Below are 17,562 nucleotides of genomic sequence, written 5' to 3' on the forward strand. Positions count from 1 at the left end.
CCATCCACCCACACCATGCACTCCACCCGGCCACCTACCCTCCCAACCATTCATGCACCCCTCACCGTTTCCTCCTCACTCCCCACCACCCAAACTCCCGTGGCCTCGCTCGCTCACAGCCGAAGCACGCGGTCCTCCCAGCAGTACATTCTCCTTAGCGAGTCGCCGGTCGATAAGCTGTAGTATGTGTGTCTTGGGAAACCTGGGTACCGTGAACTGAGGCAACCAGATGTCCCAAAGCGTCGGTCTTGTGTGTTCTCGGTAAGTCCTCCTCACTGGCCACTCAAGTGAAGTAAATGATAACTAGTGACTTTATATGACTTAGATGGGTATTATAAGACACTTTGGCTTTTCACATCAGCTATTTCTAAAGGTCAAAGAGGAGGTCAGTCGAGTTCTAATGAGTGTTTCTTTAGGTTTACGGTACAGAGGAAGGGTCAGACTATACCACCAGGGTCATAAAACTACTCCTGGAAATCCTCACAACTCCTACGTAAGTCTTGTCAAATATGAGTTCTTGGGCGGCGAAATGTTTAATAATACGACCCTCAGATTAACATGTGGTCTTAAACTTGATATTTGCTAACCATTCCCAAAGTATCAGTCGTGTGTTCTCGTAAGACTTCTTCACTGACCCCTAACGTTAAGTAGATTAGTAGAGGAGTAACCAACGCACTGATTTGATTAAGTTTAGCATATTCTCTTAAACTTAACATTAGACTGACGTTTGTACTATCGAAGTCTTAATGGAGCTGAAGTAGACAAAAGGAGCTGCCGATTAAGACCTCTTCTCTGACTACTCAAGGAAAGTAGATGAGTAACTGGAGCCTTGACATGAATTAACTTAGCATATGGTCCTAAACTTGACATTTCCTTGACATTTGTACTATCGAAGTCTTGATGGCGCTGAAGTAGGCAAAAGGAGCTACCGACATGACCTCTGACCACTCACGTTAAGTAAATAGTAAATAGCGTCTCCACATGATTTAGCTAAGCACATGCCCTTAAACTAGATACTTCCTTGAAACCTGTTCTATTTAAGTCTTGATGCCACGGAAGTAGACTAAAGGAGCAGCCGGGTTAGACCTCTCCACTGACCAGGTAAAGAAGGGAAGGAAAAGATGAAGAGGAGAACAAAATATAGAAAAAAAAAGAACATCGTGGAGAAAGATGAGCACCAGGACAGACAAAGGAGGAATACAAGACGTTAAGTAGAAAGTAATTAACTAACTAAGGAAGAAAAATATGAAAAAAAAAGAAACAAAGGGAAAAAACAACAACGCGGAGATAGATCAGCAGGAGGACGAACAAAGGAGGAATACAAGACGTTAAGTAGAAAGTAATTAACTAACTAAGGAAGAAAAAGATGAAAAAAAGAAGAAATAAAGAGAAAAAAACAACAACAACGTGGAGATATATCAACAGGAGGACGAACAAAGGCAGAATACAAAAAGTTAAGTAGACAGTAACTAACGCTTTGACATGATTCACCTTAGCACACGACCTTAATTTAAACGCCACACCTGCTTGACTTCTGTTCTATCTGAGTCCTGACGCCGCTCAAGTACCAGGCCGAGGGAGCAGCCGGGAGCATATTCTTGAGCGGAGGAAAGTATTAGCCTCGCGGGTCGTCGCCTTAGGCCGTGTGACGCAACATTAATCTCCACAATAATGGCAATCAATATTCGTCTTCGTTACTCGCGTGAATCCGCCTCCCCCTCAAGAGTGTGGGAGCAGGAGGCGTGTATGGGGGAAGGGTTGACGGGGACGGAGCGAGGAGAGAGCCGGGTAAACAGGAGCGAGGGGAACCATAAAACGAAATATAAAACTGGGTAGGAGAAAAGTAGCGAGTAAATTAAGTGTGGCGTAAGAATTCTAGTAAGGAAAAGTAAAAGAAATTGTTAATATGAGACTGGTAATGAAGAAAAACAGCAAGATATATGAGAGCAAGTAAATTAATGTAGTGAGAAAATGGTGGCGAGGGAAGGAAAGTGGTATTAAGTAGGACAGAATAGGAGACTGAGGAGGAGTGGCGGAATGAAACACACCGAAGATATTTATACTACGAATTTGTTAATGAAAGAATAACGAGTGGAGAGGAATTAATTACGAGTCTGTGAAGGAGTTAGTGATGATCTTTTCCGGCACCTGTGAGTGTATGTGTAGGTCTTGTTCCACACACACACAAAAATTATGGAAAATGAAAAAAGCAAAACGGAAAAGATAAAAAGAAACAGGAAATCAAGCTAAACAGGACTGTCTTACTACTACTATTACTACTACTGCTACTACACCATCAACACCACTTCTATATCCACCACCATTACAACTTCACTGACCTACTCACACTACCTCTTACAACCACAACACCACAACCCCACTAACCTACACACACTCCCTCTTACATCCCCATCACCATCACCACTACCACAACCTCACTGATCATCACCCTCATCACCATCACCGTCACCACCACTCCCATCCCATCCCACTCACTCCACACCACTCCACTCCCTAATCCGCCACTTCAGCGTCTGGCAGGAGTTTCCATAATCTTGAAAAAAAGTTTCTTGCTGGTCAGGGTAATTGCACGGCGCGCGGAGTTGAGCCATTACGTGATTAGGACGAAAAACTGATAATAAAATGATTTCCGTAACAGCCACGAGGGCGGGAGAGTTACGAGCTGGGTAATGGGGAGAGGAGGTGAGGGAGTGTGGTGGTGGTGGTGGTGGTGGAGAAGGAGGAGGAGGAAGTATGTAAGATGTAAGATGGGAAAAGGAGGAAGAGGAGGAAGGGAAGAGGGGGAAAAGAAAAAGGAGGGAAAGAGAAAGGGGGAAAAGGACGGAGGAGGATGGGAGGAGGTGGAGGTTAGGGTGTGTGGTGGTGGTGGTGGTGGTGAAGGGGATGAGTTAAGGAGGTGTGGAGGAGGAGGAGGAGGGAAAAAGGATGAAGAGGAAAGGGAAAGAAGAGAAACAGGATGATGAAGACGGAGGGAGGAGGAAGAAAGGGGTGGGGGAGAGAAAGGGAAAAGGAGGAGAGGGAGGAAAAGGAGGAGGAGAAAGCAAGTCACTAACACAACTATAGAAAAAAAAAAGATGTAGAAGGAGAAGAAAAATGTCACTAATACAGCTACAGGAGAGGAGGAGCAGGAGGAAGAGAAGGAAGAAGAGGAAAATAAGGGGGGAGGAAGAAGAGGAAGATTAAGAATGGCGAGGAAGAGGAAGAAGGAGGAGGAAGAAGAGGAAGAAGGGGGGAGGAGGAAAATTAAGAATGGCGAGGGAGAGGAAGAAGGAGGAGGAGGAAGATGAAGAATGGGGAAGAGGGAGAAGAAAGGGGAGGAGGAGGGGAAGGAAGCAGGGCACCAACACAAACACAAGAGAGGAGGAGGAGGAGGAGGAGGAGGAGGAGGAGAAGACCACTACCCCCCCAAAAAAAAAAAAAAAAAAACGGAGGAAACAAAAAAAAACAGAACAAAAAAGATAAACAAAACAGGAAGGAAGTCAAGCTAAAAAGGACCATCTTACTACTACTGAAGACACGCTACACCACCACCATCACCACCACCACCACCACCTTCATCACCACCACCATCACGTCTCCTTCGTCATATTCACACTCTCTGAACAGTTCATTTTTCATCACTTTCTCGAGGTTACTTTCATGTTTTCTTTTCTTTGTCTTCCTTCTGTTGATCCTCCTCCACTTTGTTGATTTTTTTATACATTTTCTTCTTTTTTTTATAATTTTGTGCTTCTCTTCTTCTTCACCTTTTACTTTATTATTTTTCTCTCCTTCTGTTACTCTCCTTTTTTTCATCTCTTCCTTCTTCTCCTTCCTTTGTCCTTCACTTCTTCCCCTTTCACCTAATTTTTCTCTCCTTGTTACTCTCCTATTTTTCATCTCCTCCTCCTCCTTTTCCTCTTTCTTTTATTTTTCTACCTCTTCCACTTTCACATTCTCCTTCAGCTACTCTCCTTTTCATCTTTTCCTTTTTCCTTTTTTTTTCTTTTCATCTCCACTTTGTCCTTCTCTATCTACTACTACTACTACTACTACTACTACTGCTACTTCTACAAAGGCATTTTCTCCCCAATAACAATCTCAGTCATATACTTTTAGCTACAAACATTATTCTTATCACCCCAAAGCAGGTCACCCCCATCCACCCCACCACGCAATCACCCCACCCCACTCCTCATGCACCCCTTCACCCTTTCCTCCTGACTCCCCACCACTTTCATGCCACCTTTCACACACCTCCCCCTCTCCCCATCCCTCCCCCCCTCACCCCAACACACGAAAAATAATTCACACCTTTCCCTAAGTCTTACCTGGGTATTACAACAACAGATGGTTCCTTGGAAAAAATCTTTAGCCGGCATAATTCCAGACGGCATACTTTTCTTCACATTCTCGCGGATATAGATTAATTATTTTTTACTACATTGTTATTTTCTTGCATGCCTCGACAGACCTAATAATCCAGTGATTGTGAAATGAGCATCGAAATTAATAGGCAAGTAATATTCTTCACTGGCAAAGGGGAAAATAACATATATATCAACGTTATTAAAATTCAGTTAGGTAAAGGAAGAGAAGGAGGAGGAGGAGGATATGAGGATGTGGATGAGAGGGACCCAACAACCTAAGAATTGATGTTACATAAATCCTGCGACGCAAAATTAGTATACTCAAGGATGAATTACCGTGAAAATGTCTCTCAGTGTGTGTGTGTGTGTGTGTGTGTGTGTGTGTGTGTGTGTGTGTGTGTGTGTGTGTGTGTGTAAAGGCTAAATAGCATGTGTGTGTGCGTGTATGAGTGTGTGCGTGTGTGTATGTGTGTGTGCGTGTGTAGTGTAAGTAGTATGTATACACGAGTGGAAAGAGGAAATTAAACGTGCATGGCTGAATTTGTGTGCGTGCGTGTGTGTGTGTGTGTGTGTGTGTGTGTGTGTGTGTGTGTGTGTGTAAATAAAGTGGAGACCAAGATGAGTTTGTCCTTGCAACGTGTGTGAGAGAGAAACCAACACACACACACACACACACACACACACACACACACACACACACACCAAGGCAAGGAAAACATAAAGCATCTGAAGTATTTATTTCTCCTTCGCCTTCTTCCTTCTCCACCGCTCAGCACTTCAATAACCACTTCCCTTCCACCTTTACAAACACTCTAGTACACTCTATGACTAAATCTCTGGCACGGCATAAAGAACATCTCTCTCTATATATTATGTACTCTATGTAACATGGAGATAGATGGATAGATAGATAAAGATAGATAAGGTGAGGTAAGGTGAGGTAAGGTACAGTAAAGTAAGGTTAGGTAAGGTAAGGTAAGGTTATGTGAGTTAAGGTTAGGTAAGGTGAGGTAGGGTACAGTAAAGTAAGGTTAGGTAAGGTAAGGTTAGGTAAGGTAAGGTTAGGTAAGCTTAGGTAAGGTACAGTAAAGTAAGGTTAGGAGAGGAAAGGAGAGGAGAGGAGAAAGGAAATGAGAGACAGGAGCGAGGAAAAAGAGATGAACATATAACTGAGGAGAGGAGAGGAGGAGAGGAGAGGAAAAAAGAGAAGAGGATAGAAGAGGAAAAGAGGAGTGGAGACGAGTGGATAGGAGATAATAAGAGATACAGGAAATAGAGATATACATACAACTGACAGACAAAGAGAAAGAGAGACAGACAAACAGAAAAATCAACATAGCAAGACACGGACGGATCATAAACCTCTCAATATAGTCTATACGAATAATAATAATCATCATAATAATCATAATACTCCATAACATTCATTTCCTATAACACGTAGTACAGTACATGGTAACATATCACAAGCTGCACCACACGACAGCAGGCGGAGGACAGCTAATTAGAACTCCTCTCAGGTGTATATACAGGTGTGTGAGGGAGGGAAGGGGAGGAAGAAGGGAGGGTGGGGGGCTGCTGGACATGGGTGGGTGGGTGGGTTGGGTATGGGTGATTGGGTTGGACATGGGTGGGTGGGTGGGTTGGGCATGGGTGATTGGACATGGGTAGGTGGGTTGGACATGGGTGATTGGACATGGGGAGGTGGGTTGGACATGGGTGATTGGACATGGGGAGGTGGGTTGGACATGGGTGATTGGACATGGGGAGGTGGGTTGGACATGGGTGACTGGACATGGGGAGGTGGGCTAGACATGTGTTGGTGGGTTGGTTGGGCATAGATGGGTGGGTGGGTTGGACATGGGTGATTAGACATGGATAGGTGGGTTAGACATGTGTTGATGGGTTGGTTGGGCATAGATGGGTGGGTGGGTTGGACATGGGTAGGTGGATTGGACATGGGTGGATAGGTGAGTGGGTGGCTACGTCGATGAGATGGTCTTAGGATTTCTTTCCCACATGTTACCTTTTCAATTGAGAGCCGGTGGATTTACAATGGTGAAAGTGGAAGGAGAGATTTAAGTGACGAGGTCGGGTGAGTGGAAAATAAGTGGAAGACTGTATATTTGAGTGGACAGTTAAGTGGATGAGAAATAGAGGTAAGTGGGTGAGAGGTAGAGGATGATAGGAAAGATTGAGGATGAATAAGTAAGTGGATGAAGGATGAGCGTGTGTGAGTGAGTGGAAGGTGGATGAGTTTACAAGTGTGTGGAGTACTGAATGGGTGAAGACTGGTGTGGGTGAACGGAAGATGGTTGAACGGAAGGTGTGTGTGTGTGTGGGGGGGGATGGATAGGTGGATGAGTGAGTGAATATGTGGAAGAACTTTTATGTTACACGATACTGACGCACAAGAATTTTCAGTGTTTCTTCTGTTTTACTATTTTTTGTTTTTGATAATAGTCTTCCATGTGTGCGTGTGTGTGTGTGTGTGTGTGTGTGTGTGTGTGTGTGTGTGTGTGTGTGTGTGTGTGTGTGTGTGTGTTCAAGCAATATTAAAGGCACCACCCCGGAAGGCACGCACGCCAAGCTTCTCATTGCAAGGAGCATTTGCAGAACAAAGGCATGAAAATATACATGTTTTGGGGTATAAAAAGAAACAGAGCAGCGTGTCCTGGGCGAATTTTAAGATGTGGAGGAGGAGGAGGAGGAGGAGGAAGAGGAAGAGGGAGAGGAGGAGGAGGAGGAGGAGGAGGAGGAAGAGGAAGAGGGAGAGGAGGAGGAGGAGGAGGACAAGGACGAGGAGTTAGAATTATTCAATCGCTCGAAAAGGACAAAGAGGAGGCAGAGGAGGAGGGGGACAAAGAAAAAGAGGAGAAGGAAGAGGAGAAAGAGGAGGAGGAGGAACAACTAAAGAGCTCGAAAAGGACAACGAAGAGGAAGCAGGCGAAGACGAAGACGAAGACGATGAAGATAAAAACAAAGTGAAGATGAACGAAATTAAGAACGAAAACGAACAAAAAAAAGAGGAAAAGACGAAGACAGCACAATATAGGAAGCAAAGGATGATGAAGAAGAAGAGGACCAGTAAGAGGTTGAATCATTACGAGGGAAGAATGAGGAGTAGAAAAGGAAAAGGAAGAAAAGAGGAGGAGGAGGAAAAGCAAAAGAGAGTGTGTGTGTGTCTGTGAGTGTGTGTGGATGGGCGGGGGGGGGGGGGGAGGGTGAAGAGTACGCACGCAAAAACACTAACAAGCACCGTGACAGTAAGTATTAATTTATGAATGAATGAGTGGGGGGGAAGGAAGGGAAGGGTGGAGGGCAGAGGACAGAGGAAAGTACAGTGATTACCCGCATGGTGTGTTTCCTAGTCATGAATCACCCATGCACTCACTCACACCCACACCCACATCCATCAATGCTTGGGGTTGAGAACGGGGCCGGGAAGGGAAGAAAAGGAAGGGAAGGGAAGAAAAGGAAGGGAAGAGAAGAGAAGGGAAGGGAAAGTTAGGGAATGGAAGGGAAGCAAAGGGTAGGGAAGAGAGGGGAAGGGAAGGGAAGAGAAGAGAAGAGAAGAGAAGAGTAGGGAAGGGAAGGGAAGGGAAGGGAAGGGAAGGGGAGGGAGGAGGACACTTGGGTATCTGAATCCACAATAGCAGTTCTGACCCCCACTGTTTGGCCCCCACAAGCTACGGGACGCCGCGCCACGCCTGCAAGCGGTGGCCGGCTGATTCGCCTGGTCCTTCCCTTCCATTAAGCAGTCCTCGGAGGCACAGGTAAGTGGCGGTGTGTGATGGAGAGCACCTGCGTGACGCCCATTACGCTTTAAGGCTCCCACTTAGGCACCGCGCCGGCCCGCCCTCGAGGCCAGCGCGTATCCCTGTATCATATGTTCGGCGCGTACTCCCAGTCACGAAGAGGGACCGGCGATCGTCTTTAATTTGCGTAGCAGCTGTAGTGTTCCTTCGCCCCTCTCGTGCGCACTGCCATGACGGAGAGGGGAGGGGTGGGGAGGGGGTGGGAGGGAGCCGCGTTGCTTTAAGGTTACATGTACTCTTTTCCAGAACAAGCGGCAATAATAGTTTCACGTGAAGTCTTCCGGTGCGTTGGCCAGCGGGGAGGTGAGGTCTTCGCCAGGCCAGTCACCGCCTCAGCCTCCCGCCGCGCCGCGCACCGCTCGCACCACCCAGCGACAGGCTAAACACAGCTCAAAACAATAAACATTCTCCGCGAGGCTGCCGGCACACAAGATATACAGCTATTTACACGAGGCGGTAAAAACAACTAAACGTCTCGCCCTTGATAGCAAACGGTCTACAAAGGCCATTTCTCAGGCCATGGCCAGCACACATGGACCAGGGTAATGGTAAAGGTTTACTGATGGTCATAATTTTGACTGGGGCTCAACATGTCAATACTCGTCCCATGATTTGTTGCGTGTTGTCGCCTCTGTGTGGCGGCCACGGCCGAAACGTCCAGCATGACCTCTTGATACAAAATTATCGGTACTGACGAGACGCTGCTCAGGGCTGCTTGGGCTGAGGCGTTAATACTGCTGGGCCGAGTCACACGGACAGCTGGAGTTTCGCTACGCTGACTAACGACGAGAGCAACGGACGGGAATATACAGTCTCGAGGAGCCGCTGCACTCACGCTCACAGGGGAGCGGAGCCGTCCTCGTCGTGAGCGGCGGCGGCAGCGGCGGCGGCGGCGGCGGTGGGCACGTAGATGTGAATCTCGAGGCGGGGCGGCGAGGGCAAGCGGCCCTCCAGGGAGTCAATGTCGTCCATATCCGACTCCGCCTGGCCGTCGGGGTGCGCGGCAGCCGCATCAGCGTCTGCTGCCTGCTGAGCGGCCGCCTTGCTCCGCTGGAGGGCCTTCCTGTGGGCGGCTGGCAACTTCTTGAGGCGATGATAGAGGGAGGCGTAGCCCTGCAGGGTGGACGAGGGCCGCGGGAACAACGTACGGTTCAGGTATTGCTTCACCTCCCGCGCCGCTGCGGTGGACGTGCCCCGCGGCCCCTCGCTGGTGCTTCTCGGGGCCCCGGTGGCCATCCTGCTGCCTACGAAGGAGTTCCTTGCCACGTACAGCGAGGTGGGACTCAGGGAGAAGCGGCCAGTGCTGGAGGAGGCCTCCTCGCCGCTAAGGGTGAGGGAGTCTGTGGTGAGGAGGCTCGACGAGTCGGTGTGCCACGACGAGGCGAGGGACGGCGGCGCCGCCTCGCTGGAGCGTCGCGGCCACGGCGGAGACTCCCCCGTGAAGTGTCGCCGTCGCGGCCGGTGGTGGTGGCGGTGGTGGTGAGGACACGGATACTGGGCGTGGAGGTGGGTCACCCCCGCGGGCTGGTGGTGCGGGGAGGTGGCTCGGTAGGCGCAGCGGGTGAGGGCAGGCTTCCTGGCACTTTCCCAATGAAAATACCTGCTGGCTGGAAGAACACCTACTGACATGATCTGCGACACACCGAGAGTGGCTGGCGGCCCTTTGTCTTCCTCGGAGCCGACGATCTGCTGCTCTTGGGGCGCCAGTCCACCGTTCAGGGTCTCTCGCACGCTGCCTTGCACTGCAGCGCCCTACACAACGCCACTACTTGTCCACTACACCAGTAGGTCACGTTTGAGCCGGAGTGTCGTGTCTCTCCTCGCCCTCAGCGCTGCGGCGAGCCCCGGGGCCCGACACAGCCCTCGTCGAGCAGCAGCTGCACTAGTCTTTTTCGTGCACGCCGAGCCGCAGTAATGGTCCGCCGAGACCCACACTGGCGCAGAGTCACGACACAGGGCGTGCGGGCTGGCGTGCGGCGGACGAGGAAGGATGGCGTGAGAACGATAATGTGGCTGCAAACGTTAGCTGGCGTCGAAGAAGCCGCGAGTTGGCGTGACGAGGGCGACTTGCAGAGTCAGGAGGCTCACGATGCCACCAGTTAAGTCGAGCAAAAAATTAAATGAAAGCAGAATATTTCCAGGTGCGAGGTCAGGGAGTGGGGACGGGGCGGGGCGGGGCGGTTGCAGGCGAGTCTTGCTACAGGTGAGTCTTTGTGTGAGGGATGAGCGCACCTTGACTTCGGGGACGCTAGCGTGACCTGACCTTCAGAGTCTTCATGGGTACCTCCACAACAGTAGCATCTGTTTCAGTCATGCGTGAGTAATCGGGTATAATTGCTATTGACAGATCAGCTTCCTCGAACAATAAGAATCATCGGGCTAATAATGTTTATGTCGTTGTTGCATGGAGCGCCGCGTCCTGGAGGCGAGGTGCTGCAGCACGTGTGGCGGCGGCGGCCAAGGCTGGAGGGAGCAGGCGGCCCGAGTGGCACAAGGTCTGCGGAGGGAGTGCGGGGCGCGGCGGGCCGGGCGGCGGCGGCGGCCCTGTGGCTGAGGCCGCCGCCGAGCCACACTAAGCGTGACCCGTGACGTCACCGGCACGCTGTACGCAGACACAGCGAAGCATCGCCGTCAGGGCCTCGCCCGGGTCACGCCTCGATCAATGCTCGACGTGTTCCCGGCACACGACATGATAACGGTGCACGTCACCGCCGCGAGTCCTCGCTGCTCACTTGCCGGCACCTGAGGGCGGCGGCGGCGGCGGCGGCGGCGGTGGCGGGCACCTCACTAAGTTACTCTGCTCCTTTGTCTGGCCCGCATCACTCACCATTAAATCATCACCTGTAATTGCCAAAACATGTTAACAGTATAAATCAGGCGCTGAGGAATCCCAATCAATGGCCGCCAGCAGGTGACATGCAAGCCTCGTAGTGCTGCCTCCGGGCGGCGGCCATGCCACGCGGCCACGGCACATCCGCGCCGCACCTGGCCACGGCTCACATAACCACAGGACACACACGCACTCGCACACGCACACACACGCCTTCCCTTCAACGCGCCACAAGTGCACGAGCACAACACGCCCACAAGACGGCCGTCGCGGTCCTGGCCGTGGCAGGGTCGCGGCGCCCCGCTGGCGGCGGCGTGCGTGGCAGTACCCGACCTGTGTGCAGCAGCGGCGAGGCGACACTGGCCAGCACACAGTGACTCCCGCCGCCCCTCAACACTCACCAAGGCTTTTCCGCGTACTGCAACGCCAGTCTCGCCTCGACACCCGGGCTCTGGGATTGACGGCGCGTCATTTTACACTATTACTGCCTCCCCGCGAAGTTTATAGTCAAAATAAAAAGAAAATGTGATAAAGATTATGAGCAGGATTGATTAACGTAATGCATTGACATTAGGTGAATATTCGCTTCATGCACGTTTTTGGCTAAACACAGTACGTGGCACGCACCCAGCAGTGTGTGCGGCGGGGGAGGGGGCGCTTCCGTGTCTTTTCCTCCACACGACTATTTAAGATTACGATGCACACCACCTCACACCTAGCCTGGGCCAGTGACACACACACACACACACACACACCTGGTCCCAATTTACCTGACTTTAATTAATCTATTTAATCTATTACTTAAACACAGTCTCACCTGACCGTAACTTTGCACACATTTAATTACCACAAAGACTGTAACGAATCACGTCACAGAGCTCACCTGACCCTTAACTGTTTATCGATAGTATTCAAGCGCAATGAAACTATTAATGCACATCTTTTTACTTGTCTTTTCTCTAAATTCCCACCTGCACATATGACCGACTATACACCTATTTATTATTATCATTCATACTTATAAAAAAATAAAAAATCAACATCCTGACCCTACGCAAAACTTTCTCCTGTTGGTTATGTTTATCCTAAGTTACCTAAATATTAGAAAGTTGGTTCCCTAAATTCCCTAAAATCCTCATTCTTATACAAATGTCAAACTGCAACAAACTTTACACACTTCCGCCCAACTGACTGACACACACACACACACACACACACACACACACACACACACACACACACACACACACATCCCTCCCTCCAACACACACGCAAAACTAACATTACTCCTACATTCCTCGACCAACACTACAGCACCAAAACGTCATTCCACATAGTTCTAACACAATAACAAAACCCTCCCTTACTTTCCCTTCACTTAGACTTCTTCACACACACAATGATTTCCACCCTTCCTTCTTTTCCTCTCTGTTTCACTCCCACACTCTCCTCGCTGCACTGACACTAGAACGAACTCTCCCTCCCTTGCTTTCCCATCATTTAGACTCCTTCACACACACACACTGACTCCCACCCTTCCTTTTTTTCCACCCCGTTTCACTACCACACTTTCCTCGCTGCACTAACACAGTAACAAACTCTCCCTCCCTCACATTCCTCCCTTTCTGACCCCGCACACACACTGATTTCCACCCTTCCTTCTTTTTCTCCCTGTTTCATTCCCCAACACTTCCCCAGAACGACCTTCCCCTCACTCGCTTTCCTCCCCTTTAGAATATCTCCCCTCTCCCACGTACACTGACTTTCACCCTTCCTCCTTTTCCACTCCGTTTCACTCCCACACACTCCCCGCCGCACAACCCACGCCATCGCCTCACTAGCACAGCGTAGCACAGCACACGCAACCGTCCCTGTACCCTCCTTAGCGGACACTAACCCTCTCCTCGCTTGTCCTGAGTGAGTGCAGCGGCGGGAGGCGCGACACACACACACACACACACACACACACACACACACACACACACACACACACACACAGAGTTAGTTATCTTGGGTGTTTCCAAACGCACACACGCTCAATATCGCCTTATCATTTTTGTTTACTTATTTTTACTTTTTGTTCATTATCACCGGCGTCCAACACTACCCTAATTTCAGGTTTATACGGTCAGGATACAACACGGTCTTTTCTGCGGTACAATGGGACAATTCTATAAACGTACTAATGAATCTTTTAACGCTGTGAAGAGACGAACTAACATTCCTATCATCAAACGTTTGTGGATCTTGTTACGATTATTTCTTAGCGCCAGAGAGGAGCTACGTCTGGTTGTTATGAGTGTATTTCCCGTTCACGACGCAGAAGCCTTCCAAAACTACCACCAGGGTCATGAAACCACTCATGGAAACACCGACAACTTCTGCGAGAGCCTTTTCTAAACAGATGGACTAAGTAAATGGACTAGTAAGCCTTCGAAGGGTTTAATAATACCGACCTTACAGCCTTTGGGACAAGCTGAGGTTATCTTCGTAAGGTTAGTTAAGTAGAGACGCGGAGGAGGCCAGTTCATCAGCCTTTGGGACACACTGAGGTCATCTACGTAAGGTTACCCAAGTAGAGACGCGGAGGAGCTCGGTCCCGCCCTCCGCGTAAGGCTGAGAGCACCACAAAGTCAACACACTACACATGCACCGCCGCCAGGGCCATAAAGCAGAGGGCCGCCGCCTGAGCCTCGGGGCTGTGGCGTGACCCGCGTCTTCCGCCACTTTGCATGCTACGGGCTACTTCTTACCCCGGTCCGGAGGTTTCGGAGCGCGGGGAACAAACAGAAAAATAGTAATGTGCCTCATTCTGACTACTTGGGCTGGACTGCGAGGTAACGTTAAGAAAAGAGTAAAACATAACAAAATCAGTTTATCTCGAAAAATGTTAATAATGTGCCTCAGTCTTGCTAGGTGTGCTGGACTGCGAAAGACAAGAAGATATAACAAAAAAAGTATAAAAAATGACACTAGAGAGCCTCAGTCTTACTATTTGAGCTGGACTACGAGGAAAGGCAAAGAAGAAAAGGATTAAATAAACATAACAGAAGTATATCGTAAACAATAAAGCGTCGTCTGTCTCCCTGGCTAAGCTGAATTACAAGGCAACAAAGAAGAGAACGTACTCGAACACGTAACAAAATAAGACAGCGTTAGATTTATTACTTGTGACGAACTGCTGAAACTCGTTGAAACTCTTTATTATACATGCAGAAGAAAAATGTAACAATATAATGTAACGTAAAGAACAAATAAAAACAAATCATGCCAAAAAAATGTGTCTTACTAACTCAGTGGAATTACGAAAGAATAAAAGATGATGAAAAGAGAGGAACAGCTCAACAAAGAAATACTGTACTGTGTGTCTAACTACTTGGAATGAACTGCAAGGTAATGTGAAGGAAGAAGAAAGGGAAAGTAAAAAATAAAAACGTGCCGCCAGTCTATGTCTACCTGGACTGACGTGTAGAAGGGAAGGAGGGAAAAGATGAAGCTCGCAGTCATGGAGTTTTAACCAGAGAGTAGAAGAAAACAGATGACAAGGAGAGTATAAAAAATAATCATCGTCAGTCTAACTATCTACCTGGACTGAACAACAACAATCTGGCGTGTAGAAGGGAAGGAGGGAAAAAATGGAACTCGCAGTCATGGAATTTTAACCAAAGAGTAGAAGAAGGAAACAGACGAAAGGGAGAGTATAAAAAAAATAAGCACCGTCTGTCTAACTATCTACCTGGACTGAGCAACAAACAGACGTGTAGAAGGGAAGGAGGGAAAAAATGGAACTCGCAGTCATGGAATTTTAACCAGAGTAGAAGAAGGATACAGACGAAAGGGAGAGTAAAAAAATAAGCACGATCAGTCTAACTATCTACCTGGACTGAGCAAAACAACAAACTGACGTGTAGAAGGGAAGAAACGAAAAGGCGGAACAAGTAGCAATGAAAACCAAGTCACAGCGAAGAGGTAGAAGAATACAGACGAAAGGGAAAGTAGTAGAAAGGTGTCGTCAGTCTAAAAATCCACCTGGGCTGAGCAAGAAATTGACGTTTAGAAAGGAATTGACGTTTAGGAAGAAATGAATGAAAAGGTGAAACAGAGAGTAGTGAAAATCAAGCCAAAGAGAAGTGGTAGAAAAATACAGACGGAAGGAAAAGCTTAAAAAAATGTGCTTTCGGTTGATCTGGATTGAACAATAAACTGACGTAGAGAGAAAAAAAAGGAAAGGTGGAACACAGTAATGAAAACCAAATCAAAGCGAAGTGGTTGAAGAATACAGAGTTGACAGATAGATAGATATAGAAAGACTGAGATAAATAGATAGATAGATAGATACAGAATAAAATTGCCCCATAAACCAACCAACAATGAAACGAATATAAACCTGAACTACCTCGTCATCAACAAAGGCAAGGTGAAGGAGAGACAAAGATAAAAGATAAAAAGTAAAGTAAAAAATAAAAGTAAAGTCGTAAACACATACCAGCTAAGTCCTCTTCACGTAGTTTTACAGCACCAGGACGAAAGGCAACACACAGTTTACTACGACTTAAACGCTCTCTCCTCCCTTGACGCCTCGCATATATACGTTATAAGTTCCTCTTCCTTCAAGTGTATATTACGTACGGACAAGAAGTGAGTCATGAAAGTAAAAAAAAGTTATGTCGTGTGTGTGTGTGTGTGTGTGTGTGTGTGTGTGTGTGTACCGATGATATGTAGGCGGAAAACAAGTCGACACGCGGAAAATTCTTTATCAGTCTTAACGCAATCCTGTTAAACGCCCTTCCGTCTGTCGCACACACACACACACACACACACACACACACACACACACTGAACCGTGGACCAGTGGGCGACGAGGCAGCAGCACGGAGGTAGGCCAGGGGAGGTCAGAGCAGGCCAGAGCAGGATGGGCAGGAGAGCAGCAGGATGGGCAGGACAAGCAGGAAGGGCGGGAGAGCAGAAGAATGGGAAGTTAGGAAAGAAAAGCGGGTAGGTTAGCAGGTAGGTTGGAAGGGAGAATCGAGGCACCAGGACATTAGAGAAGGCAGGACATGGCAGGCCGGGCAGTGAAAAAAGCAGAAAGTGGGTATTAAAAGGCACGGTAGAAGGACAGAGAGGTCAGTCATTAAGGAAGAAGACAAGGTTATAAGCTGTCACATTATTAGGGTAGGTCAGGAAGAGGGAACGGTCATTAGGTCATTAGGCAAAGGTTATAGATAAGGAAGATGGAGAAAGGAGGAGAAGAAGGAGAGATCACTTGAAAGGGAGGAAGGAAGAGAGGAGAAGAGGGGAAGGTTATGCATAGGACAAGAAACGAGAGATAGAGACAAGGCATAGAACAGATCCGAAGTGCAAGAACAGGCAGGTGAGATAGGTAAGCTTGTGGACAGGGGAAAAAGACAGTACAGGTAAGGTCACTATGAAGAAGGGAATAGAGAAAAGGTCAAGCATACGGTCAGGGAACGAGCCATAAGACAGGCTAAAGAAAAGGTCTGAAGGGCAAGGACGAGAAGGACAGGTGGGTAGGCTTGTAGGCAGGTGGGAAAAATCAGGACAGGTAGGTCAGGACACAGGAAGGGAAGAGGTCAAGCATAGGATAAGGGAACGAGACTGAGGACAAGCTAAAAATCAGGTATGAGGGCACGAAACGAAGAATAAGTGGGGAGGAAAACAGGCAGGTGAGCAAAGCAGGTGGAGTTAGTATGAAGGAAGGAAGGAGGGACAGGTCAAGCACACGGTGAGGGGAAAAAGAATGAAGACGAGCTAAAGAACAGGACTAAAGGGCAAGAATAAGCTGGGGAGGAGGGCAAGGCATATCAGAGGCACGGAGGGGACAACGATGCTTACCAGGGATAGCGGCGGAGGAGGCGACGGCGAGCGGGAGTGAGTGCGAGGCGGTGACGTGAGGGAGCAAGCGTTAGGCGCCACTCACACCTCCACCCTCACTTCCACCCGACTGCTGCTGCTGCTTCTCCTCCTCCTCTGAGTCTCCGCTGCTCCCCTCCACCACTCTCTCTCTCCCGTGCCTCTCCTCCTCCTCCTCCGCGTCCTTCTCTTCCTCCTCTCGCATTTTCCCTACCGAGTTTCTTTTGCTTTTTCAACCTCCCCTTCCTTCCTTCCTTCTAATTCCCTGGTTCTTTTTATCTTCTTCTTTGTTTTTGTGTTGTCTTTCTTACGGTGGTTGTATGACTCATGGCCTTTGTGTTTCCTCCTCCTCCTCCTCCTCTTCTTTTTCCCCAAACTCCACCCCCCGAACATCCTCACAAACGCATCCTAACATCCACCATCGGCATATCACCGACGTCTCTCTGCATACTTAACACAACCAAAGATTAAGTCGCAAAAAAACTCGTCCCCTGCACTAATATAAGCCCCAGGACGACCTTGCGTCACCCCAGAACCTCCCCTCCCCTTCCCCTCCACCACCAGGGCATCACAAGCACGAAACTCTCCCTCTCTCTCCGTCCTTCTCCTTCTCCTTCTCCCTCGCCCTCTCTCTCCCTCTCCCTGCTTTACATTACTCGCCAAACAAGAGGAG

General features: G+C 48.7%; 2 protein-coding genes and 1 long non-coding RNA gene across 4 annotated transcripts in view; 1 reads left to right on the forward strand and 2 right to left on the reverse strand.

Annotated features, from left to right (window-relative positions):
• Positions 1-17,562, reverse strand: part of LOC126998705 (von Willebrand factor A domain-containing protein 8-like) — a 65,925-nt gene that overhangs the window by 35,183 nt on the left and 13,180 nt on the right. The gene's annotated exons all lie outside the window — the stretch shown is intronic.
• On the forward strand, positions 5,083-6,710 carry LOC126998763 (uncharacterized). The gene is made up of 3 exons (XR_007752982.1): positions 5,083-5,966; positions 6,042-6,140; positions 6,174-6,710. It is a non-coding gene; the product is annotated as an uncharacterized LOC126998763 (long non-coding RNA).
• On the reverse strand, positions 6,848-17,448 carry LOC126998760 (uncharacterized). Of its 2 annotated transcripts, none has more exons than XM_050860781.1 (2): positions 16,872-17,448; positions 6,848-11,029 (listed from the first exon to the last, which is right to left on the reverse strand). In XM_050860781.1, exon 2 carries the CDS (start codon positions 9,815-9,817, stop codon positions 9,026-9,028), a length of 792 nt encoding a protein of 263 aa, XP_050716738.1. In that variant the 5' UTR covers positions 9,818-11,029; positions 16,872-17,448; the 3' UTR covers positions 6,848-9,025. The 2 variants fall into 2 exon arrangements, with proteins under 2 accessions (XP_050716738.1, XP_050716739.1); XM_050860782.1 differs by lacking the exon at positions 16,872-17,448 and adding an exon at positions 12,857-14,622.

The sequence above is a fragment of the Eriocheir sinensis genome, chromosome 15, assembly GCF_024679095.1.
Source record: "Eriocheir sinensis breed Jianghai 21 chromosome 15, ASM2467909v1, whole genome shotgun sequence".
Taxonomy (NCBI): domain Eukaryota; kingdom Metazoa; phylum Arthropoda; class Malacostraca; order Decapoda; family Varunidae; genus Eriocheir; species Eriocheir sinensis.

Bases quoted from the DNA above. Each gene is read 5' to 3' on its own strand.
- LOC126998760 (XM_050860781.1), bottom strand. From the start codon at position 9,817: ATGTCAGTAGGTGTTCTTCCAGCCAGCAGGTATTTTCATTGGGAAAGT.